Raw genomic sequence first — 26,549 nt, 5'->3', positions numbered from 1 at the left:
GAATGCAGGAAGCAACAGCTTCCTCTCTCACGGAGCTCCCTCCTCCCTGATGCGCGCGAATGGATTTTTGCCTGATTTTTGCCCCTGCGCTCCGGCCAGTCGGCTCCAGGGACCACACATTCGCTCAATAACACGCACAGACATTTCCCCTTACTTTTTAGGAGAAAAAAATCTGTGTGTAATAGAGAGAAAAGTACGGTACTTGTGGTACGATGGACTTTCTTTACATCCCACATTATAAAAGAAGTGCGCTCTTCTGGTGGCACTGAGGAGGCCATGATTGTTAAATTTGGTGGGAACGATGTGCCAAGAGTTGGGCAGAGCGTTACGCTTTATGCTGTGTGTTTTTCTTCTTCTTCCAAAGATGTACTCCTTGCTGTCTGCCTCTTGTCACGTTTCTCTGCCTGGCTGGGACAAAAAGAGCAACCCAGAGCCTTGGAACAAGCTGTGACCCAGCAACCAGTACAAGGTATGGTAGGAAATACTTAACTAGGGTTATGATGCTGGTTATCCTATAGGCCAGGAATGGGAATCCTGGTGTCCAGCAGAGATTGTTGGGACTCCAACTCCCATCAGCCCCATCCCTGAAATCTACGGAAGATAGGCTAATAATAATAATAATAATAATAATAATAATAATAATGGCCATTTGGTGGGAGGAATAATAAGCTTCAGCTTTGGAAGGCCTGGTGTGTGTGATCACAGCATTTGGGGTTGGACTAGATGACCCTTGGGTTCCTTCTATGATACTTCATTCTCCTTTCCAGTTCAATCTTCTAAACTCTGACTGAATAAGCAGGATAGATCCCTGAGTTTCTGCCATTGACTTGTGGTTCATTCTGCAAAACTGCTTTTAAGCCCATTAAAGTTGAATGATTAGAGATCCTTTCCCCCACTGAGGCAAAGGTTGTAGCTTCCAAGTCACCTTCAATGGTAGCCACACGTAGAGCGCATGGTAGTAGTCCAAGCTGGAGATAACGCTTAACCGTGCTGCCCTCTTTCAGTTCTATGCGGTGAATGCAGACTATGACAAGCTGAAAAAGGAGTGCCCAGATATCGGAAGAACAAACGAATCTGGGAGCTATAGTTTGGGTCATAGGGTTTGATGCTTTTGTAACTGGAACTGTAATGGCTTTTAGTCAAATACAATAAATGATTGATTGATTGATTGATTATCATAGAATCATAGAGTTGGAATAGACCACAAGGGCCATCGAGTCCAACCCCCTGCCAAGCAGGAAACACCATCAGAGCACTCCTGACATATGGTTGTCAAGCCTCTGCTTAAAGACCTCCAAAGAAGCAGACTCCACCACACTCCTTGGCAGCAAATCCCACTGTTGAACAGCTCTTACTGTCAGGAAGTTCTTCCTAATGTTTAGGTGGAATCTTCTTTCTTGTAGTTTGGATCCATTGCTCCGTGTCCGCTTCTCTGGAGCAGCAGAAAACAACCTTTCTCCCTCCTCTATGTGACATCCTTTTATATATTTGAATATGGCTATCATATCACCCCTTAACCTCTTTTTCTCCAGGCTAAACATGCCCATCTCCCTTAGCCGTTCCTCATAAGGCATCGTTTCCAGGCCTTTGACCATTTTGGTTGCCCGCCTCTGGACACGTTCCAGTTTGTCAGTGTCCTTCTTGAACTGTGGTGCCCAGAACTGGACACAGTACTCCAGGTGAGGTCTGACCAGGTGAGGTCTGATTGATTGATTGACTGATTGGTGAAAAAGTGCTTTTTTACTGAGATGCTAACTTTCTCAGTGCGTGTCATTCCTTGCACAGCTTCCTGTGCAAAGATAAGGCTTGTGCATTTGACTAGTGTTGTGTGGAGGTAAATGCAGCCTCTGGGCTGAAAAATGTCCCCTCCTGCCCCCTTGGGTTTCCAGTGTGGCCTTCCAGTATTGGCACAACGTGGGGGTGTGTGTGGCTGCTGAGCTGCACCCCCCATTGTGAGGGCTGAGGGGGTGATGGTGATGCCTCCCCAGCTGCTGCCATTATCTGTGGGTTGACTGTGATGCCACAAAAGCATTTGGCAGCTGAGCGGGTATCAATGTGGGCCAAGGCGCAAGCCTCGGCAGTTGCCCTCCCCAGAGAGAAATGGGCAGCTCGGTGGCACTCAGCCCTGGTGGTCTCCTGCCCCGTGGCGGCAAGCTGGCAAGCGGAAGGAATCAATGGCCTGGTGCTGGGATGCTGTGGAGCAAGGAGAAGGCAAGCACAAAGTTCACTTGCTGGTGGGATTGCTACTTGAAGGCGACTGATATTCACCTCTGAAGCTGATTGATGTCTGGCAATGGACCTGGCGAGGCTGCAGCTGGTGGGTGGTTGCTGGAAGAGTTTGCGTTCAGGGTAGTGGATGCCGCGAGGCTACGCTGGCTGAGATGGATGCAAAGTGGTTTAGAAGCCTTGTTTGTTAACAGGCAGCCAAACAGAGGAGTCGTCTGGGGAGACGCTGTTGGATGGGGGCCATCCCACTCAACTGTTTGCCTTTGCCTTACAGGGATGTCCGGAGCCGGTGAGGTTTTCCCCAAGTCCAAAGTCATGAAGAGAACCGCAGGACGTCCCTATTTACATCGGAGAAATGAATGCGAAATGTTGGCAGTGAGCAATGGACAAGGCCGTGGCCGTACCTGAGAGAAGGAGCTTTGAAGGGAGACTGCAGGCGGACATCTGCTGCATTGCAAGTGATGGGGCAGTGGGGAAAGAGACGAAAAAGAGGGAGGAAACATTAGGCCACATTAGGCGCACCGTCCGTCCATTGGAAGTGCTATGAAGACGCTTTGAACAGGAATGGCTTCCCCTCAGGGATTCTGGGAACTGTAGGTGGTTAAGGGGACAGAGAGTTGTTAGGTGGGTTAGGTTTAGGCTTAGGCTTGGGAGTAGGAGTAGGGTTGAGTTGGGGTAGGGTTAGGGTTAGGGATCCCTTCTTGTCAGGGAACTTTGGGAAATGTAGCTCTAGTTAAGGGTTAAGGGTTAGAGTTAGAGTTAGGGTCAGGGGTAGGGGTAGGGGTAGGGGTAGGGGTAGGGTTCCCTTCTTGTCAGGGAACTCTGGGAAATGTAGCTCTAGTTAAGGGTTAAGGGTTAGCGTTAGCGTTAGAGTTAGAGTTAGGGTCAGGGGTAGGGGTAGGGGTAGGGGTAGGGGTAGGGTTCTCTTCTTGTCAGGGAACTCTGGGAATTTCAGCTCTAGTTAAAGGTTAAGGGTTAGTGTTAGGGTTAGCGTCAGGGGTAGGGGTAGAAGTCCCTTTTTGCCAGGGAACTCTGGGAATTGTAGCTCTGGTTAGGGGGTAGGGGTAGGGTTCCCTTCTTGTCAGGGAACTCTGGGAATTTTAGCTCTAGTTAAAGGTTAAGGGTTAGTGTTAGGGTTAGAGTTAGGGTTAGCGTCAGGGGTAGGGGTAGAGGTCCCTTTTTGCCAGGGAACTCTGGGGATTGTAGCTCTTGGAGGGGAACAGGGGGTCTCCTAACAACTCTCTGCACCCTTTTCAAACCATAGCTCCCAGATTCTTTCGGGGAAGAAGCCATGAGTGTTTAAAACGGCTTCATAGCGCATGAAATGGTGTGGATGTGGCCCTGGCCTCCCTCACCCCACTGCCCCTTGTTATTGCGGAATCGAAAAGATTTCCCCATGCAAATCTCTCGGAGACAATGTATTTCATCTGGAAAAATATTTAATAAAGATTATTTTTTATTAAAACCTTTGAATGTGTTTGAACTGTGTTTGAGTGCGCAGAGAACGATTTCCCTTGAAAGCAATGCCCTTAGATTACAGAATCATGGAGTTAGACAGGACCACAAGCGTCTTCAAGTCCAGCCCCTGCAGGAATCTTTTGCTCTACATGGGGCTCAAAGGACAGCCCTGAGATTAAGGGTGGCAGTAATCTGAGCATCCTGGACCCTGCCCCATGGTTCCCCTTGCCCTCCACCAAACACCCATCAAGTGTAACAAGAGATATTTCCATTTCCCTGTTTCCCAGCCAAGTTAATCACACCCTTTTGTCTTCATCTGGGTTTGTTATTTCTGGAAGGGCTACCTGTCTGGCACTCAGGTATCAGGATGCCAGGGATTATCCCTCAGGCAGAGGGGCTGCTGAGTAGCTGAGCTCACATGTCTATAGGAATTTCTGAGGTTTTCCCAGTGAGCCAGTACATAGATACATTGATCAGTGAATTCTTACATTTGGCATTGTGCAGCAAAGGCCCTTTGAATAGATAGGAAGAAACTGTGATGAAGTGCTTTGTGGGGACAAATCACAAAAGTCACAAAAGTGATTGTGCTGGTTTTGGTAGTGGGCTGCATGTGCATGATATATGCTGGAGGGACAACCCCCCCCAACGTATTCATAAATTCCTGCAACAGTACTGAGGTAAAATCAGGCACTGAATGGTTTGTGCACCCAAAAACAGAACGCTCAATGGTCTACTCCTGAGTAATCTATTTAATCTCCCTTTCACTTTTCTCGTTTGCTTCTGTTGTATCCAAAAATTAGATCTCAAGTAAAAGGTCCAGTTTAAAGCGTACAGCTGTGTCTGTTTTCCACGTGGTGAGACAATGTCAGTAGAGTTAAATTTATCTCATGAAAATAATTTCCCTTTTCATCTTTTTAATAATAATAATAATAAACTGGTGAAACCAGTTCCTGGTTCCTGTTTGCTAGTTTTCTACAGGTTGGCTAGATGGGCCATTGGCCTTGTCCAGCCGGCTACTCCTATGTTCTTATGTCTGATATTTTAATTTATAGAAATGTACCAAAGGTGTGAATGAAAATCCATGTGTAACCAGCATGCATTCCACCACAGTTGCCAGCAGATGTCTCTGTTGCCCAGAAATACAATTGTTCCAACTGGAGTGTTAATTGACATGGAATAATCACATACACATGCAGATCAATGGAGATCAGGATAGCTAGTATTAGTTCCCCTTTAATATTTACATTGTTAGCAAATCTGAACGCTTATAATCTTAGGGTGGCTGGGTGTCCTACTTAAGAAAGGACAGTCCTCTGTTTGAAAGAGTCTAATTATAGGATAGTCCAGTCTGAGTCTTCATTCTATTAAAATCTTTTGCGTAGTTCCAGCTGCCTTCATAGGGTCAATGACTAATAATAATAATAATAATAATAATAATAATTGATTTTAATTAATTTTTATAATGAAATATTTTTAGAATGTTGGTTTATTTGATTGTTTGATTATTTGATTGTTGTTAGCCGCCCTGAGCCCGGCTTCGGCTGGGGAGGGCGGGATATAAATAAATTTATTATTATTATTATTATTATTATTAATAATAATAATAATAATATATTAAATTTGTATACCGTCCTTCATCGGAACACCACAAGTCAGTTCACAACATGAAACTACAAAATGGGGGAAATACATAATAAAACAAAAACACATTTAAAAGGTGATATAATGTTAATCAGCCAAAGGCCTGGTTATACATAAATATTTTCCCTGGGTACCTAAAGATATGTAATGAAGGTGTCTTTCTTTCTTTCTTTCTTTCTTTCTTTCTTTCTTTCTTTCTTTCTTTCTTTCTTTCTTTCTTTTGTTGTTGTTGTTGTTGTTTAGTCGTTTAGTCATGTCTAACTCTTCGTGACCCCCTGGACCAGAGCACGCCAGGCACTCCTGTCTTCCACTGCCTCCCACAGTTTGGTCAGACTCATGTTGGTAGCTTCGAGAACACTGTCCAACCATCTCGTCCTCTGTCTTCCCCTTCTCCTTGTGCCCTCCATTTCCCCCAACATCAGGGTCTATTCTTTCTATTAAAAGGTAAAGGTACCCCTGCCCGTACGGGCCAGTCTTGACAGACTCTAGGGTTGTGCGCTCATCTCACTCTAGAGGCCGGGGGCCAGCGCTGTCCGCAGACACTTCCGGGTCACGTGGCCAGAGTGACATCGCTGCTCTGGCGAGCCTGCACCAGCGCAGCACACGGAAACGCCGTTTACCTTCCCACTAGTAAGCGGTCCCTATTTATCTACTTGCACCTGGGGGTGCTTTCGAACTGCTAGGTTGGCAGGCGCTGGGACCCAGCAGCGGGAGCGCACCCCGCTGCGGGGATTCGAACCGCCGACCATGCGATCGGCAAGTCCTAGGCACTGAGGCTTTTACCCACAGCGCCACCCGCGTCCCTATTACTACAGCGCCACCCGCGTCCCGCGTTCTTTCTATTACTATTTATTAAATTTATATCCCACTCTTCACCCAAAGATCACAAGAGAGTTTACAACATAAAAACCACAAAATGCATGACACAATAATAACAAAACAACAATCCCTGCCGCACAGTCACAGTTGTTGTTGTTATTTATTAAATTTATTATTTATTAAATTTATATACCACCATTAAAACCGCCCAATGTTGAACCTTTAAAATGTTTTTTGTGTAGTGCGTGTGAGACTCATACTCATACTGTTCATAACTCATACTGTTAGGAGCTTGGGTGAGTCAGTCTGGATGTTGCCCTGAGGAGGTTGCAGAACTGGACAGGCAAGCAAGACAATGGCCTTAGCTGGCCGTTTAAGTGTCTTCATCATCATCCCAAAAGAATGAGCTCCTTTGCCGAAAAGGGATCTATTTATGTATGCAATAACAGCGGCAAGAACGTTGTATGCCCAGGGATGGAAGGAAGAAATAACTCCATTGAAAGAAAAATTGATATTGAAACTGATGGACTATGCCAAAATGGCAAAATTGACTGGGAAGATTAGACATCAAGAGGACAATAAATTTAAAAATAACAGGCTAACTTTATAGAACATATGAAGGAGCACTGCAAATATCTCAAAACCTTAGCAGGACTGGACTAGCACTTGTAAAATAATTTGACAAAGGATATTAAAAAGGAAATTGAATAGTTTGGATTAAGGTATTTAGATGCAGAAAAGAGAAGAGATAATTATTGGAAGTCGGGGAGAGGCGTAGGGGGAAGTCCGGGGGCTGGAGGAACCCCCATAAAGATACTGAGATTGTTTGTGGCAAATAATAATGCATGTTAAACCTTTAAAAATAAAAAATATATATAAAAGAATGAGCTCCTTTGCAAGCGCTACAACTAAGTGACGGGGCCCTCTTAGCTTTTCCTCCACCCCTTCAGCTTGCTGCTAGGTAGAAGAAGGAGAGCCCAGAGATTTGTGCATGAGCTGAGCTGGAAGCTGGAGAAACAGTGACCCGCTTGCTCTGTGCTGGGGACAAAGCTCTGAACAACGGAGAAGCAAGGTCTGTTGGGCTGTCAATGCCGTGAGACCCTCCATCCTATGCTCAGGTTGTATATACAGTGGTACCTTGGGTTAAGAACTTAATTCGTTCCAGAGGTCCGTTCTTAACTTGAAACTGTTCTTAACCTGAAGCACCACTTTAGCTAATGGGGCCTCCTGCTGCTGCCTTGCCGCCGGAGCACAATTTCTGTTCTCATCCTGAAGCAAAGTTCTTAACCCGAGGTACTATTTCTGGGTTAGCGGAGTCTGTAACCTGAAGCGTATGTAACCCAAGGTACCACTGTACAGTCATACCTCAGATAGAAGTAGCTTCAGGTTGAGCATTTTCAGGTTGTGCTCCGCATTACTTCCGGGTTTCACCACTCGCCATGCGCAGACGCTCAAAATGACAACACGCGCATGCACGAAAGCGGTGAGTCGCGACCCGCACATGCACAGACGCAGGTTGCATTCGTTTCAGGATGCGAACGGGGCTCAGGAACGGATCCCGTTCGCATCCAGAGGTACCACTGTATGTGTAAATTGTTGGAAAACGCCCAGGGGTGCCCCTGCAGCCCCCGAACTCCGAGCGTCCTCCAGTATGCACAGCTCTGGAAAAGGCATTTCCCTTCTTCTCCAGTGCGCTTCAGCGACATATATCAAATGATAAAAAGGTAAAGGGACCCCTGACCATTAGGTCTAGTCGCAGACGACTCTGGGGTTGCGGTGCTCATCTTGTTTTACTGGCCTAGGGAGCCGGCGTACAGCTTCCGGGTCATGTGGCCAGCATGACAAATCGCTTCTGGTGAACCAGAGCAGCACACGGACACACCGTTTACCTTCCCGCCGGAGTGGTACCTATTTATCTACTTGCACTGGTGTGCTTTCGAACTGCTAGGTTGGCAGGAGCAGGGACTGAGCAACGGGAGCTCACCCCGCCGCAGGGATTCGAACTGCCGACCTTCTGATTGGCAAACCCTAGGCTCTGTGGTTTAACCCACAGCGCCACCCGTGTCCCATACATATCAAATGATATATGCACGCTAATCTTCTAGCATAACACAGCAAGAAGCGCGAGACATCGTAGAGCTAATCTACGTAATTATTTACACACTATGTACAGACAGAGGAATCATGGTGTCCTCTCTCTCCATCTCCAAGAGAAGAAGAGGAACAAGTAAAAGAAGAAGTACAGTACAATAGTACATACAGTGGAAGAGATAAGATTGTCTTCTGTTCCCACAATCTTCCCAGACAGGCATGTGATTTACACCAATCTCATCTGCAGCATCAGAGGAGTGAAATACTAACATACACAGGCTGTGTGTGTGTGTGTGTGTGTGTGTGTATAAACAATAATTTATTATTTATGCCCCACCCATCTCGGTGAGTTTCCCCAGCCACTCTGTGTATGTGTATATGTGTAAATAAGACCAGATATCATAAAGATGCCATAGTCCAGGGGTCAGCAACCTTTTTCAGCAGGGGGCCGGTCCATCGTCCCTCAGACCATGTGGTGGGCCGGACTATGTTTTTTTGGGGGAAAATGAACGAATTTCTATGCCCCACAAATATTTTTTTTTAATAATAATATTTATTAAAGTTTTAAAAATACAACAAAAAAGAGAAAGAAAAAACAACAAAAATATCAAGAAAAACAGAGACAATCAAACAACAAAAAAGAAAATACACAAAAATACAATAAACCTTATTAACTTAACTTCATTTGCTTATTTCTTTGACCTCCTCCCGCCTCCCTTTTTTGTATTCTGCTTCAATTAATTATTTCAGCAAATCCTTTCCATCTTTCCCCAATTTTTAACCATTAATTTATCTTAACCTAATATAATTTTACTTTCCCTCATTTCCTTCAACAATCTATTTAACTTAAGTCCTTTATGATATTTATACAAAAGTCACATAGTTTCTTTCCAGACTCCTTCTAAACTTCCTCAATTTTGCTATGTTTTTGTAAATAAACTTTAAATTTCTTCCAATCTTCTTCCACCGACTCTTCTCCCTGGTCCCGGATTCTGCCCGTCATTTCGGCCATTTCCATATAGTCCATCACCTTCATCTGCCATTCTTCCCGGGTGGGTATATCTTGTGTCTTCCAATATTTTGCGATGAGTATTCTTGCTGCTGCTGTGGCATACATAAAGAAAGTTCCATCCTTCTTAGGCACCAATTGGCCGACCATGCCCAAGAGGAAGGCCTCTGGTTTCTTGAGAAAGGTATATTTAAATACCTTTTTTATTTCATTATAGATCATTTCCCAAAAGGTCTTGATCTTTGGGCATGTCCACCAAAGGTGAAATAATGTACCTTCAGACTCTTTACATTTCCAGCATTTATTATCGGGCAAATGGTAAATTTTTGCAAGCTTGACTGGTGTCATGTACCACCTGTAAATCATTTTCATTATATTCTCTCTTAAGGCATTGCATGCCGTAAATTTGACACCTGTGGTCCATAACTGTTCCCAGTCAGCCATCATAATGTTATGTCCAACATCTTGTGCCCATTTAATCATAGCTGATTTCACAGTTTCATCCTGGGTATTCCATTTCAACAGCAAGTTATACATTTTTGACAAATTCTTACTTTTAGGATCTAGCAACAATGTTTCCAGTTTTGATTTTTCCACCTGAAATCCAACTTTCTTATCCGAATTGTATGCCTCCATTATTTGATAATAATGGAGCCAATCACGCACTTTGTTTTTTAATTTTTCGGAACTCTGTAATTTCAATCTATCTCCCTCTTGTTCCAAAATTTCCCAATATTTCGGCCATTTGGCCTCCATATTGAGCTTTTTCTGAGCTTTCGCTTCCATTGGAGATAACCACCTTGGGGTTTTGTTTTCAAGCAAATCCTTATACCTTATCCAAACATTAAACAAAGATTTCCTAACAATATGGTTCTTAAATGCTTTATGTGCTTTGACCTTATCATACCACAAATATGCATGCCATCCAAATACATTGTTAAAACCTTCTAAGTCCAACACATCAGTGTTTTCAAGAAGCAGTCATTCTCTCAGCCAGCAAAAAGCGGCTGATTCATAATAAAGTTTAAAGTCTGGCAGGGCAAATCCACCTCTTTCTTTAGCATCTGTTAGGATCTTAAATTTTATTCGAGGTTTCTTGCCCTGCCAGACGAATCTTGATATATCTTTCTGCCACTTCTTGAAACAGTCCATTTTGTCTATAATTTGCAATGCTTGGAACAAAAACAACATTATAGGCAATACATTCATTTTTATAGCAGCAATTCGGCCCAGCAGTGATAACTTCAAATTTGACCAAATTTCTAAATCCTTTTTCACTTCCGTCCAACATTTTTCATAGTTATCCTTGAATAAATTCACATTTTTAGCTGTCATATTAACTCCTAAATACTTCACTTTCTTAACCAATGTTAGTCCTGTCTCCTTCTGGAACCTCTCTCAATCTCTGTTAGATTTTTCTCTAGGACCTTAGTTTTCATTTTATTCAACTTAAAACCTGCTACCCGACCAAATTCTTGAATTAGCTCCAATACTCTTTTACTACTAGGCTCTGGCTCCTGTAGTGTCAATACCAAATCATCGGCAAATGCTTTCAATTTGTACTGTTTAGCTCCAACTTGTATACCTTCAACCGATTGGTCCCTTCTAATCATGTTTAAAAGAACATCCAGGACCGATATAAAAAGCAATGGAGAAATTGGGCAACCTTGTCGTGTTCCTTTCTCTATCTTAAATTCTTCTGTCACTACATTATTCACAATTAACTTAGCCTTTTGCTCTGAGTAAATTGCACCTATACCATTTTCAAAACCTTGACCAACCCCCATCCCTTGTAGATTTTTCTTCATAAAACTCCAAGAAATATTGTCAAAGGCTTTCTCCACGTCCACAAATATAAGAACAGCTTTAGTATTAATGTTCACTTGTAATTTCTCCAAAATATTAATTATGTTCCTTGTATTGTCAGACAAGTGTCTGCCCGGGAGAAAGCCCGCCTGATCTTTATGAATTCCTTCTGCTAAGACCTTCTTCAGTCTTTTAGCCAAAATATCTGCAAAAATTTTGTAATCCACATTGAGCAAAGATATGGGGCGGTAGTTCTTCAACTGTGCCTTTTCAGATTCTGTTTTCGGTATAAGTGTGATATAGGCTTCCTTCCACGACTCTGGTGCCCTTTTCCCTTCCAGTATTTCATTGCAGATATCCTTTAAAGGTTGTATTATCCATTCTTTCAGAGATCTATAGTATCTTGCAGTTAGACCATCCGGTCCTGGTGATTTACCTAATTGCATATTTTGAATAGCCACTTCTACTTCCTGATCTGTTATTTTATAATTTAACATTAGTTTATTTTCTTGAGAGATTTTTTGTAGTCCATTTATTTCCAAAAAGCGGTCAATGTCTATTTCTTTCTGTGTCTCCTGTGAATATAATTGTTTAAAGTACCTCTGAAAGCACTTTCTATCTATGCCCCACAAATAACCCAGAGCTGCATTTTAAACTGAAGGACACATTCTACTCATGTAAAAACACGCCAATTCCTGGACCATTCGCGGGCTGGATTGAGAAGGCGATTAGGTTGCCTACCCCTGCCATAGTCTCTGCTGAACTTCATTCCAAGGAAACTGAACTTGGGCAAACGCTAGAACCCCTGCGATCTCTCACCACTCAGAGATTGGGGTGGCGTGCAGCAATACTTTCATTCGGGAAGCAACAGAAGAAAGGGGAAGCAGGAAAAGATTGAAGAGGTATCTGTGAAACTTGGTTGAACCTTAGCATTATGGAGTTTGGTTCATCCCGAAGGCTATTGAGACTCCAACCTCCTGCTCAGTGCAGATAGCTGCGAAGAACGCCAGCAAGACAGAGCCTTTGGGTATTGATTGCACGGTCCAAATGCTCTTAGCACCCATGTGTTCTTCCTAATGCTCAACCCACTGGAGACTGATCCATGAAAGCAGGGATGTCCAACAGGTTGACCGCGATCGGCAGGTTGAACCCCAGTTGTTAGAAGTCGATCGCGGTCGATTGCTGGCTCTTTTTCATCCGCGGCGGGGGGGGGGAGGAGCATTCGACCTCGCCCCCTCCCTCTGTCCTTTATCGTGCACAATTTCAAGAACAGAAGATGGAGTTTCCACTAGCGGGATGACTTATTGTTTATCGATTTATGTCGCAGCCCCACCAGAAAAGCGGCAGAAGTATCAGCTGTCCCCCCTAAAAAAAGGTTGACAATTTAGACTTGGTCCCTTAAAAAAGCTGGGTAGATCACTTCCAGACCTACCAATGGGTAGATCACTGCCAGTTTTTTATAGATCGCAGTCGGACATCCCTGCATTAAGGCAAACAGGGGCACAACCCACTGACCTCAGTTTGCCTTCTGCTAACAGCACCAACCTGCAGAGAATACTTTGCCAAGCAGTGTCCCAAAATATACACCTGGACTTGTTTCGATTAATTTCTATAGGAGACGTTGTAGTTTTTTAAGTCATAATTAGGAAAAATGGTAATAATCACATATAAAAGAAACAGGACACAAAAAAGAAATAAGGAGGCCATTTACAGAATAAAGGAAGTCTTTTATTTTTATATTATGTTTTCTTTTCTTTTCTTTTTAAAAAGTTTTTATTAACAATTTCATCATAACAAATAATCAAAACATATAGTATTCATTATTTCCCCCCCTTTCCCCTCTTCAAACCCTCCCCTCCAAGACTTCCCTCAGCTCCCCTCTCTGATTTCTCAGCACATATTATTCTCTGCATGTTATAAAATTATACATATCCTTACATTATCAATCTACCATGTTATCAACCCATAAATTTGTGTATGTTTATTCAAAACCTGCCAAGGAGCCCAATTCATTTTGTTGTCTTTTTACATAACTGGTAAAAAGCTCCCGTTCTTCCTTAAAGTCACAGTTGTCCTTGTCCCGCAATTTGTATGTCAATTTAGCCAACTCTGCGCAACTCATCATTATGTTTTCTTTGTGTAAGGGGATAGGAGTTTAATTGTCAATGGAGGTGGGTTTGTTTGTATGTATGAGTTGTTGACACAACCTTGATGGCAGAAAGTGAGGAGGAATTAAAGAACCTTTTAATGAGGGTGAAAGAGGAGAGCGCAAAATATGGTCTGAAGCTCAACATCAAAAAAACGAAGATCATGGCCACTGGTCCCATCACCTCCTGGCAAATAGAAGGGGAAGAAATGGAAGCAGTGAGAGATTTTACTTCCTTGGGCTCCATGATCACTGCAGATGGTGACAGCAGTCGCGAAATTAAAAGACGCTTGCTCCTTGGGAGAAAGGCGATGGCAAACCTAGGCAGCATCTTAAAAAGCAGAGACATCACCTTGCCAACAAAGGTCCGTATAGTTAAAGCCATGGTTTTCCAAGTAGTGATGTATGGAAGTGAGAGCTGGACCATCAAGAAGGCTGATTGCCGAAGAATTGATGCTTTTGAATTGTGGTGCTGGAGGAGACTCTTGAGAGTCCCATGGACTGCAAGAAGATCAAACGCATCCATTCTTAAGGAAATCAGCCCTGAGTGCTCACTGGAAGGACAGATCCTGAAGCTGAGGCTCCAAGACTTTGGACACCTCATGAGAAGAGAAGACTCCCTGGAAAAGACCCTGATTTTTTTTTTAAGAAAAACTACACCTCATTACAAAATGCATGAAAAGTCATAAGCCAGCATAAAGTAAAGCCACACAGCATGACAATGGATAAACATAAAGAAAACATTATAAAAACCAATGGGGGGAAAACATTGGGGGACATGGCGATGTTTCGGGGGAAAACACATTATTTGATCTACAGTATTTGTATCCTGACTACTCAACAAAGTTCTTTAGGTGGTTTACAACGTAATTAGAATTTTTAAAAGGCCTGAGGGAATAAGGCAGACCTACATAGTTCACATTTTCTGAAACAATAGGTGAACCAAAACACAGCGGTTCTCTGAAAAATTGCACTCCTCTGAATTTTCCAATGCAGTTCGCCAGCCAAGCAGTGTGTACAAAAATGCACACAGTGGGGTAAAAGGTACGTAAAAATGAATGTACGAGGGGAAATATCATGCAGAAATGCATTATGTTCGGGAAAATTGGTTTGCAATTTTTTTTGCAAAATTGCATGCGGACGTGCAAACACTGGAACAAATTTTGGCTAAAATGCTGGTGGGTTTTCACGAGGGCTCTTCTCTTCCCCTCCAAAACACAGAATGGAGAGAACTGGATTTAAGACTGGAAGAACGAGAAACTGAGGGATGCAGAAATCTACAGATTTGCCCTAGGACCAGGTGGCCGTCTCAGGCCAGGGCGTTTGACAATGGGAGCATCGCCAGCGAATCTAACCTCTTTTTACTGGCCTCTTGCCCAGCCTCGTCTAGGTGGGGCAGGGTGGGGGCTGGAATCTGGGGAAGGGAGTGTGCCAGTCACACGCTGCGGATCCCGAACCCGTAATCATTACAGCGAGGAATACTGCCTGAGGAACAAGGAATCCAGAGCGGCTGCCAAAACCACCCCGGGTTCAAGGTCGATGCAGATCTTTTCAAAGTGACAGGTTCACCATCAAAGGAGCCGAGCTGTTGCACAACTTCGATTCGCTGCGGGGTGGTCCTCAGGGCCCGTCTGAATTGCCGCCACGTGCTACCCTTGTGCTTGTGCCAATTAAGAAACTGCAAAGATGTGAGAGATAAGGGAGGCCGGAGCAGATGCCGTCGCTCCTTCGTATAATCGTAGACCTGGAAGAGACCTCAAAGAGCATCTAGCTCAGTGGTTCTGAAAGTGGGTGGTACTTCTCCCTAGGGTACAGGGGATTTTTAGTGGCTGCTAAGAGGCAAGGGATGCAGGTGGCACTGTGGGTTAACCACAGAGCCTAGGACTTGCCGATCAGAAGGTCGGCGGTTCAAATCCCCACGACGGGGTGAGCTCCCGTTGTTCAGTCCCTGCTCCTGCCCACCTAGCAGTTCGAAAGCACGTCAAAGTGCAAGTAGATAAATAGGTACCGCTCTGGCGGGAAGGTGAACAGTGTTTCCGTGCGCTGCTCTGGTTCGCCAGAAGCGGCTTAGTCATGCTGGCCGCATGACCCGGAAGCTGTACGCCGGCTCCCTCGGCCAATAAAGCGAGATGAGCGCTGCAACCCCAGAGTCGGCCACAACTGGACCTAATGGTCAGGGGTCCCTTTCCCTAAGAGGCAAGGGGGTGGCAGCGGCGGCGAAGGTGTAAACGAATATCAGTGAATAAAGTCCATTGGTTTTGTTGAATTACCGTATTTTCCCATGTATAAGACGAGGTTATTTTATTTTAAAATTATGCAAAAAAATTAGGGGTCGTCTTATACATGGATGGTGGAGTGGTGGGATGGGTGATTGGTGGCTGCTGCGAGCAGACGATTGTCAGTGGCATTTTTGCGGGCGATTGGTGGGTGCGCTGGCTATTGGCAGCTGCGGCAATAGAGTGGGCGATTGGCGCTTGCTTTTGGCAAGCATGCAGATGATTGGTGGCTGCGTCAATGTGCATGCGTTTGGCTGTGGAGGTCCTGAGGATGAGTGATTATATATATATATATATATATATATATACACACACATATCATTTTCAACAGTAGTTAAACATACTTTTACATCTTAGTCAAATTTTTGACTTCCATCAATCTTGTCTGAAAATTTTCCAATCTAATCTCTCAGTATGCATTTCTTATCTTCCCTATTACATTTCAAACTCATAACCAATATCTCTATCTTTTTCTACTTTGTAACACTTCGTATATTTCTCTTTACAAAACTTCTTGTAGTCCTACTAGCGTAATTTGTTGATTACAGTTGCTCTTCAAATAATTCATATACTTCTTCCAATCTTCTGTAAATCTCTGGTCCCGCAGGTTTCGAAACCTTCCTGTCATTTTGTCCAATTCTGCATGATCCATTAATTTTGTCTGCCATTCTTCTTTCGTCGGAATTTCTTCTTGTTTCCATTTCTGGGCTAACAGTACTCTTGGCGCAGTTGTTGCATATAAAAACAATTTAACATCTTGCCTATTAATGTCCTGACCTATAATACCAAGTAAAAATGCTTCTGGTTTTTTTAGAAATGTATATTTTCAAACCCCCCCCCCCATGTTCAACAAGTCCAGACAAGCCCCAACCCCGAAAAAAAGCTCAGGAAATGTGGACAACACAGGGGCATGTTATACATGGAAAAATACAGTAATTAAATTTAATAGTTTTTGTTGGATTTTGAATACATGCACAGTTAATTGTTACTGCTTTTAATTTAGTTGTGTTATTATATTCCTTCTTGGGTCATGCAAACAGCAGTTCTGAACGATGCTTTTTCTAGCACGCATTGGGAATGAGTTTATGGAAGCAAGTAGGGGTCAGTCGTCCCCCCCCCCGGCAATAAAGATTAGGAACCATTGCTCTAAGTTAAGGTGTTTCCAGATGCTTTGGCAATTGTCATCATAAGTATTATCATCATCAGAGAACGTTCCGGCAACGTGACTGAGATGCTTCCCCAAAAGGTGCAGATAGACCAGCTGGACTATTTCCTTCATCTCCCAAGTTTCTTCTCACGAGGGAGGAGAGGATGGAAACATCTGAATAGTTGTTGGCATTTAACGAGAGAAGAATCCAAGAAAGAAAGAAAGAAAGAAAGAAAGAAAGAAAGAAAGAAAGAAAGAAAGAGAAGTCTCAGAAATGAAGGAGTTAAAGTTTTCCGGATTTCAGCCCCTCCTGCTGCTTTGCTTAAGAAAACTTGGGAAGGGGGGGGGAGAGAAGAGAGGTTTTTAAAGGGTGATTTTTTAGGAATTGTGCTCCAGTGGTTCCTCGCTTTCCCTGAAGGAGGCATTATTGCTGAGCCCAGGGCACCTGGTTCTGCCGGCAAGAACCAGCGCAGTTCTCCCAGGTGGATGGCCAAGAAGGCGTCTGCAGGCTGACGACTCTGGTCTTTGCTCCCTCCAGAAACTCTCCAAAGAGAGGCAGATAGATAGATAGATAGATAGATAGATAGATAGATAGATAGATAGGTATCGGGATACATCTACATTTTTTCTCTCCTTTCCCTCGCTCTCTCCTGGCGTCGCATCTTCAGCTTAAGAATGGTTGCAGAAGTCCAAGAGGTTATTTTTGGCCTGGGATGCTTGCTCCTTTATTTAACTCTGGAAACCGATGCCGGTAAGTAAACTGCGATGGAAAGGCTTAAACAAAAATGAGAGAAAGGTCCAGGTGAACGGATGGGGAGGCGGAGGATCTGTTGGCTGAAGGAGGGTGTGTGGTGCAGTGGTTAGAGTGCCAGCCAAGGACCTGGCAGAGACCGGAGTTTGAATCCCCACCAATAGCTGTCAAGCGTCCCTTATTTGGCGGGACAGTCCCTTATCCCAGCGCCATGCCCCGCCGCTGTCCCTTATTGATGAGGCTTTGTTTGGCTGCCGGCTGGGCTTTCTGCCTTTGGCTCGGAAGGGCTCAGAAGTTGAACATACCTGTGCCTGGAAAATCCCTTATTTTGGCTGCTGATCCCTTATTTTCGAGGCTGCTGGTCCCATGTTTTCAAATCTGTAAGTTGACAGCTATGTCCCCACCTGGCTATGAAGTTCGCTGGGTGACCTGAGGGGGGTGGTCCAGTCACAGCCCCTCTCAGCCTGACTTACCTCGCAGGGTTGCTGTGAGGATTAAATAGGGAGAGGGAACCCTGTCAGCTCCCTTGGGGATGAATGCAAGAAATAAATAATAATAATAAATAAACCTGGGCATTCAGTGTGCCAATTTTGACTGCGCAAATATTGTCAAGATGTTGAGATTCGCGTCTGTTATGAGATTTGCGTCTAGCAAAGGGAGATAAAGTCAGCAAGAGGTGGTTTGACCTGTTTCTATAATACTCCTACAGCATGATGATCGACTGGGGGTGCCTCTGATGAGATACCCGTTTGGATGTTCTTCCTGGGGCTCCTTTCCTTTTAGTTGGGGCTTGCGCTAGGGAGATTCTCTGTGCGGATTGTGCCCTATTTGAGCCACATGCATGAGACTTTTTTTGCTCACCTTTGCAACAGCGCCGTCAGGAGGGCACCAACCACCCTGAGTCAGATCTCATGCAACTGGATTGAATCAAATTGCTCTTTCCCTCTCAGTCTCGGCTCCCCATTTGTAGCAGAGGTGACGCTGTTGCAACGATGAATGGGGGAATGTCTCTAGAGCAGGTATGGGCAAACTCCGGCCCTCCAGATGTTTGGGACTACAATTGCCATCACCCCTGAACACTGGTCCTGCTAGCTAGGGATGATGGGAATTGTAGTCCCAAACATCTGGTGGGGTTGGAGTTTGCCTATGCCTGCTCTATAGCATGGGTAGGCAAACTAAGGCCCCGGGGGCCAGATCCTGCCCAATCACCTTCTAAATCTGGCCTGCGGACGGTCCAGGAATCAAGGTGTTTTTACATGAGTAGAATGTGTGCTTTTATTTAAAATGCATCTCTGGGTTATTTGTGGGGCATAGGAATTCGTTCATACTTCCCCCCCCAAAAAAATATAGTCTGGCCCCCCACAAGTTCTGAGGGACAGTGTACTGGCCCCCTGCTGAAAAAGTTTGCTGACCCCTGCTCTAGAGAAATTCGTGGAGGAAGAGAGGGCTGCTAGCCATCCCTTTCTCACCAAAGCAGAATAGTCTACCTCTCTTCTGCCTTGGTCAAGGCCCCACCTGGAATACTGTGTCCAATTCCGGGTACCACAATTTAAGAAGGATGTTGACAAGCTGGAAGGTGTGCAGAGGTGGGCGACCAAAGGCCTGGAAACTAAGCCTGATGAGGAACGGTCGAAGGAGCTGCGTATGTTTAGCCTGGAAAAGAGGAGACTGAGAGGAGATATGAGGAAATGTACTGAGGGTTGTCACATGGAAGAGGGAGCATGCTTGTTTTCTCCTGCTCTGGCGGGTAGGACTCGAACCCATGGCTTCAAGTCTCAAGAAAGGAGATTGTGACTAATTCGGGGGGAAACTTTCTGTCAGAAAGAGCTGTTCGGCAGTAAACAGACTCCCACAATTGGTGGTGGATTCTCCTTCCTTGGAGGTTTTTAAGCACAGATCGGACGGCCATCGGTCATGTGTGCTTTAGCTGAGATTCCTGCATTGCTGGGGGTTGGACTAGATGACCATTGGGTCCCTTCCATCTCTAAGATTCTATGATTCTTTGAACCGTAATTCTGTGATTAAATGCAGACTTAAAGGAAGGATGTTGTGTTATTTTGCTATGTATGTCCCAATCTAAAGGAAAAAATTTAATGGGCAGGATCTGAAAGGGCTTCCCTCTGAGGACTTGCTGACATGATTGCCCTTTCTGCAGCCATCTGGGATTTCCTTCTCTCTCTCCCGCCCTGGCAGTATGTGAACTGACTCACTTACAGGAGGAATCTGTTTTGAATCAACTCAACAGGGTGCAGATTTTTGTAGCTTAGATGCCTGTATTACCCTGCTAAGATGGAAGACACGTCATAAAATCATAGAATCATAGAATCATAGAGTTGGAAGAGACCACAAGGGCCATCGAGTCCAACCCCCTGCCAAGCAGGAAACACCATCAGAGCACTCCTGACATATGGTTGTCAAGCCTCTGCTTAAAGACCTCCAAAGAAGGAGACTCCACCACACTCCTTGGCAGCAAATGCCACTGTCGAACAGCTCTTACTGTCAGGAAGTTCTTCCTAATGTTTAGGTGGAATCTTCTTTCCTGCAGTTTGGATCCATTGCTCCGTGTCCGCTTCTCTGGAGCAGCAGAAAACAACCTTTCTCCCTCCTCTATGTGACATCCTTTTATATATTTGAACATGGCCATCATATCACCCCTTAACCTCCTCTTCTCCAGGCTAAACATGCCCAGCTCCCTTAGCCGTTCCTCATAAGGCACCGTTTCCAGGCCTTTGACCATTTTGGTTGCCCTCCTCTGGACACGTTCCAGTTTGTCAGTGTCCTTCTTGAACTGTGGCGCCCAGAACTGGTTCTTCAGTTGAGTCAGATTGTTTGTTGTGGGGCGGGGGCCAGCGGGCAATGAAAATGAAAATTAAACTGACAAAAGAGAGGTGATACGATAATCTTTATTGTCATTGTCCCATACAGAACAACAAAATTGACAAAATCTACATCAGGCATTCAAAAACACACAAGCCTGCTACCCGAGATATCCCAGCCTGGTTAGCCCCTAAAAATTCTGATACCCCATAATTGAATATAATATACTTCCATAAAGACTACCTTACCCTGCGTTTAAAATGAAAATCGCATTTGGATAGAAACTGTTTCTCAGGCGGCTAGTCCTAGTCTTTATAACCCTGTACCTTCTTCCAGATGCGGGTGGCGCTGTGGGTTAAACCACAGAGCCTAGGACTTGCCGATAAGAAGGTCGGCGGTTCGAATCCCTGCGACAGGGTGAGCTCCCGTTGCTGGGTCCCAGCTCCTGCCAACCTAGCAGTTCGAAAGCACGTCAAAGTGCAAGTAGATAAATAGGTACCGCTCCGGCGGGAAGGTAAACGGCGTTTCCGTGCGCTGCTCTGGTTCGCCAGAAGCGGCTTAGTCATGCTGGCCACATGACCCGGAAGCTGTACGCCGGCTCCCTTGGACAATAAAGCGAGATGAGCGCCGCAACCCCAAAGTCGGCCACGACTGGACCTAATGGTCAGGGGTCCCTTTACCTTTACCTTCTTCCAGAAGGCAAAAGCTGAAAGAGATAAGGTTCTCCTCCTGGTCAGATCAGTTGTGTGAGCTTGCCTTTTTCGGGTTTTCCTTCCTTCGCTTGTGGCGCAGGACTATGCGGCTTGGCTCACTTGCATGAGTCGCCAGGAGCGTTGTAGCTCTGGGAAATCATAGAACAGAAAAAGCTTCTTCTCTCTTTCATGCTGAGGCCCACAGTGATCTGGGCTGAGTGTGAGAGTATCTGTATTCTTGGTTGTTATTGTGGTGGTGCGGCTTCTACATTGCCACATGTGTTCCAGCTCTACAGTTTGATGATTCTTGCTCCCTTTAAGTCCTGTAGATACCATTTTACATCCTCTAGACCAGCCTTCTTCAACCTGTAGCCCCCAGATGTTCAACTACAAACCCCATCATCCAAGTTGGTTGTGGATTTTTTAATTTTTTTAAAAAAATTTCAATGCAAAATCACAACAAAAATTACAAACATAGAGTCCAAAACAAAGCAGTACAAACAAGAAAAGACAAAAAACCAAAAACAAACACACACAAAAAGGAACACACATCTACAAAGAAAACCATATCATCATACTAATCATTATGTACATATATACATATTGACTTCCTTCCTTTGTTCTGAGACTTCAAAATTTTTAATCTTTCTAAATTGTTGTGTCTGATGTAAATTACTTCTATCTTTATGCTTTTTGCACAATTTTTCACTTTCTTTAACCCTGCAAAGCTTCATTCATTACATACCAATATATTTACTCCAGAACAATGTTTTTTCATATATTCTATAACACAGTCCCATGCTTTTACTAATTTTTGGTCCGATTGTGGATTGTCGGTTGTGGATTATGGGAGTTGTAGTCCGACCATGTCCGGGGACCCAAGCTTGAAGAGCTCTGCTGGAGACCACAGCAGCCTTCCGGTGCTTAAATTCCTTGCTCTCTGTCAAACCATCGGGTCCAACTCAAAGTTGCACCTATAGAAATGGACGCATTTTCTTACTCAGGTGCACCTAAGAAAAGAATATGGAATGAATATGGGTGCTCAGGAGGAGATAGGCTGTGCATTGTGGTTTGCTCCCTTCAACAGTGCGGTAAACCACAGAGCCTAGGACTTGCCAATCAGAAGGTCGGCAGTTCGAATCCCCGTGACAGGGTGAGCTCCCGTTGCTTGGTCCCTGCTCCTGCCAACCTAGCAGTTCGAAGGCACGTCAAAGTGCAAGTAGATAAATAGGTACCGCTCCGGCGGGAAGGTAAACAACGTTTCCATGCGCTGCTCTGGTTTGCCAGAAGCGGCTTAGTCCTTTTGGCCACATGACCCGCAAGCTGTATGCCGGCTCCCTCGGCCAATAAAGCGAGATGAGCGCCGCAACCCCAGAGTCATCCACGACTGGACCTAATGGTCAGGGGTCCCTTTACCTTTAGCAGTGGGATGATGGCATCAGTCTTAGCTCTCTGAAGTCGCGCTGCAGGCTGGGGGAAAGCCCTCTCTTTTGAAACATGAACTTTGCAATTCTCACAGGCCTGGGGATTCCTTGCAAATCCGAACAGGTGAGCATCAGCCTGTTGCTCAACCGCTCTTCAGGAAAATCAGAACATCAGCGTCTGAAGGCAGCCCTGTGTAGACATCTTCCCGCATATATAAAAACATAACAAAGCATGAAACACTAAAAAACTTCCCTATACAGTGGTACTTTGGTTCTCAAACTTGGTCCATTCCAGAAGTCCGTTTTAAAACCAAAGTGTTCCAAAACCAAGGTGCACTTTCCAGTAGAAAATAATGCAAAATGGATTAAACCGTTCCATAATTTTAAAAACAGCCCCTAAAACAGCAATTTAACATGAATTTTACTATCTTACGACACGGTTGGTCCATAAAATGAAAGCAATAAACAATGTACTGCAGTCACACAATCAATCAATCAATCAATCAATCAGTAGCTGATCTGGCTTCCACACAGTCACAAAAAAAAGCCATAAAAATAAATAGCAAAAACAGACACACCTCAGCGTAACACTCAAATTGGAAGCACAACACGCAAAACGGAGGACACCCGACTTCCGAAAATAGTTCGCAAACCGGAACACCTTCTTCCGGGTTTGCAGTGTTTGGGTTCCAAATTGTTTGAGTACCAAGGTGTTTGAGAACCAAGGCGCCACTGTACAGGGCTGCCTTCAGAAGTCTTCTAAAAGTTGTATGGTTACTTATCTCCTTGGCTTGGGGGGGGTTGCATAACTCCATAGCCTCCATCATCATCATCATCATCATCATCATCATCATCATCATTTATTATTTATACCCTGCCCATCTGGCTGAGTTTCCCCAGCCACTCCAGGCGGCTTCCAATTGAGTGTTAAAAACAATATAGCATTAAATATTAAAAACTTCCCTAAACAGGGCTGCCTTCAGATGTCTTTTAAAGAGAAGATAGCTGCTTATTTCCTTCACATCTGAAGGGAGGCATTCCACAGGTCGGGCACCACCTATGTCTGGTTCCCTGTAACCTCACTTCTCGCAATGAGGGAACCGCTGGACCTGAACGACGTCTGGGCTGAACGATGGGGTGGAGACGCTCCTTCAGGTATACAGGACCGAGGCCGTTTAGGGCTTTCAAGGTCAGCACCAACACTTTGAATTGTGTTCGGAAACGTACTGGGAGCCAGTGTAGGTCTTTCAAGACCGGTGTTATGTGGTCTTGGCGGCTGCTCCCAGTCCCCAGTCTAGCTACCGCATTCTGGATTAATTGCAGTTTCCAGGTCACCTTCAAAGGGAGCCCCGCGTAGAGCGCATTGTAGTAGTCCAAGCGGGAGATAACTACAGCATGTGAAAATAGGGACGTCCTAAGGAAAAGCGGCTGCTGTAGATCAAGGGTCGTCTCTGGAAAATAGGGACGCTTGGAAGGTTTTTATTCATGGAAGAGCACCTCTGATTCTCAGTGTTTATGGAGCTCTCAGAATGTAAATCAAGCGCACACCTGACAAATGTTGGAGGGCAGGCACACCCTGGGAGGAAACACTTGTTTTCTGGATGAGAAACACAACCACAATTTGTCTGTGCAACCGCAGATGGGTATCTCCGCCTTTGCTGATCTGCCTGTGCGAATACCAGAGAAGGAAGCTAAGCATAGGAAGCCGCTTTATGGTGCATCAAACCATTGGCCCATGTTGTCTGCACAGACTGTCAGAGCAGCTCTCCATGACAGCTGATAGAAACATGATAGGAGTTTGTAAAATGATGCATGGCGTTGAGAAAGTGACTCAAGAGACGTCCGTCCCCCCATAATAACTCATGAAAACCCACTAAATGAATGTTGGTTGTGCTTGCAAGTTTCCCCAGGTATCTGGCTGGCCACTGTGAGAACAGGATGCTGGACTTGATGGGGTTTGGCCTGATCCAGCCGACTCTTTTCTGATTTACTATAAATTTGGCAGAGTCAAGCAGCATTTAAACCGAAACCTGCAAGCTCAGCACACACTTGTTTAGCTTTTAACAGGGCCATCACCTTTTCACCTAGTTACAAAAGAAGAGATGACCTTATGCAAGACTGTGACATACTCATTTTTGTCCTGACTTTTCCTTTGTCGTTTTCATCGGACTATCTCCAGGCTACTTAATGCTCTCAGCAAAGAAACCAATAATCCCAATGTTGCTAAGAAGCTATTCATTCCGTTGGCCTCACATAGGATTGTGAAAATCAGCTCAATAATTTCTTATGTATCCCCTGTGAACAGAAGGCACTCTGATTTTTTAAAAAGTGTTGTGTTGTTTAGTCGTTTAGTCGTGTCCAACTCTCCGTGACCCCCTGGACCAGAGCACGCCAGGCACTCCTGTCTTCCACTGCCTCCCGCAGTTTGGTCAAACTCATGCTGGTAGCTTCGAGAACACTGTCCAACCATCTCATCCTCTGTCGTCCCCTTCTCCTTGTGCCCTCCATATTTCCCAACATCAGGGTCTTTTCCAGGGAGTCTTCTCTTCTCATGAGGTGGCGGGTGGCGCTGTGGGTTAAACCACAGAGCCTAGGACTTGCCGATCAGAAGGTCACGGTTCGAATCCCCGTGATGGGGTGAGCTCCCGTTGCTTGGGCCCAGCTCCTGCCAACCTAGCAGTTCAAAAGCACGCCAAAGTGCAAGTCGATAAATAGGTACCTCTCCAGTGGGAAGGTAAATGGCGTTTCTGTGCACTGCTCTGGTTTGCCAGAAGCGGCTTAGTCATGCTGGCCACATGACCTGGAAACTGTACGCCGGCTCCCTCGGCCAGTAAAGCGAGATGAGTGCCACAACCCCAGAGTCGATCACGACTGGACCTAATGGTCAGGGGTCCCTTTACCATTTACCTTTACCTCCTGGTTGCTTTTCCCCTCCCCACTTTGAACATGACACCCTCATGTTTTGATTTCCAGATCCGGATGTCTCCTGCGTATTTAACAGCAAGAAGTACAAGGCAGGGGAGAGCTGGCACCCTTACCTGGAGCCGCAAGGAGTGATGTACTGCATCAGGTGCACCTGCTCTGAGGTACCTCGCGAAATCCTTAGCTGGCTTGGCGGCAGGATCTCCAGATGAGATATTTTGAGCGACGATGACCTGAGCAGCCATCATGATCAATAATATGTATATGCTGCTTAATGTGCAAAATCCCTAAGCACAGTAATATAATCTTTAAAAATGAAAATGTATAGGTGATACAACATTTTAAACCAAAAAAATACAAAGAAATGTATCTGTGGTTTTAAGCAACAGCAGTGGGGAGGGGATATTTCGTGTTTGATGTGAGACCAGGGCCGGATTTGGGTTTGATGAGGCCCTAAGCTACTGAAGGTAATGGGGCCCTTTATATGTCCAGCTGTCCTTTGTCAACAACAAATTGTCACTGCTTTTTGTGTTGAATACATGCTACATGGTAATTTATGGACCTAAAAGGTATCTAAAGCCATTTGCACATATTGCCATGCAACCTGTCCATGCACATAACAAAATATGCATTTTATCAAAGTAATTGTTGAACTGAAACCAGTGATATTTTAGGGAGCAGGCTAGCAGGCGGGGCCCATGACTTACATCAGAGGAGCCTACACAACACAAAACTGTTGCTGTATGTAGGTTTTATTTGTTTTTTATCTTATATTTTGGAAATGTACATCCAGTTTTTTCCCCTTCTTCTGTGGGTCCCCAAGAGAGTGGGGCCCTAAGCTATAGCTTGTTCAGCTTCTACGTAAATCCGGCACTGTGTGAGATGATGAGGTGAGGGTTGGCAGACGTCCTCTCTGATCTGCCTTATGGCTGCAGTCAGTGATTTCAGTTCAGCCGAGGCGACTGTTGCCCAGCAGTGATTTCAGCTTGTGGAAGCTAGCCAAGGCTGCATACCTAGCCTAGCATCCCATTCTCATCACCAGTGAAGTATAGGTGGGTTTCCACGAGGCAAGACACAGCGATAACAGCAAGAACCTTCATTGAACTACATAACTGGGAAACGGGGGTGAAGCAACTGCTTATATACATTCCTAAAAGCCTGGGCCACTCCCACTCCCAGCGTGATTGGCTGTCTAAACTTCCAAGCTGCGAATCACGACTCAAGAGTTCCAGGGCCAATGGCAGAGGCCCAAATCCTGAAATGTTCTGTGATTGGACATCATTTATCAAATCAGAACACAGGAGCTCATCGGAATTCTCAGTCT

General features: G+C 44.9%; 3 protein-coding genes across 3 annotated transcripts in view; 2 read left to right on the top strand and 1 right to left on the bottom strand.

Annotated features, from left to right (window-relative positions):
* The window catches only part of POLD3 (DNA polymerase delta 3, accessory subunit), a 240,208-nt gene that overhangs the window by 118,977 nt on the left and 94,682 nt on the right, over positions 1–26,549 (bottom strand). The window lies entirely within an intron of this gene.
* The window catches only part of PPME1 (protein phosphatase methylesterase 1), a 252,123-nt gene that overhangs the window by 222,767 nt on the left and 2,807 nt on the right, over positions 1–26,549 (top strand). The gene's annotated exons all lie outside the window — the stretch shown is intronic.
* Positions 17,005–26,549, top strand: part of CHRDL2 (chordin like 2) — a 45,163-nt gene continuing 35,618 nt past the window's right edge. The window contains exons 1-2 of the mRNA XM_053385129.1: positions 17,005–17,370; positions 25,277–25,389. Of these exons, the coding sequence (XP_053241104.1) occupies positions 17,295–17,370; positions 25,277–25,389 (189 nt within the window). The 5' untranslated portion in view covers positions 17,005–17,294. The remainder of the gene's footprint in view (positions 17,371–25,276; positions 25,390–26,549) is intronic.

This window comes from Podarcis raffonei, chromosome 4 (genome assembly GCF_027172205.1).
Source record: "Podarcis raffonei isolate rPodRaf1 chromosome 4, rPodRaf1.pri, whole genome shotgun sequence".
In the NCBI taxonomy this organism is placed as follows: Eukaryota; Metazoa; Chordata; class Lepidosauria; order Squamata; family Lacertidae; genus Podarcis; species Podarcis raffonei.
The sequence above is the reverse complement of the archived record's forward strand: the minus strand, read 5'-3'. Positions and strand labels throughout refer to the sequence as shown.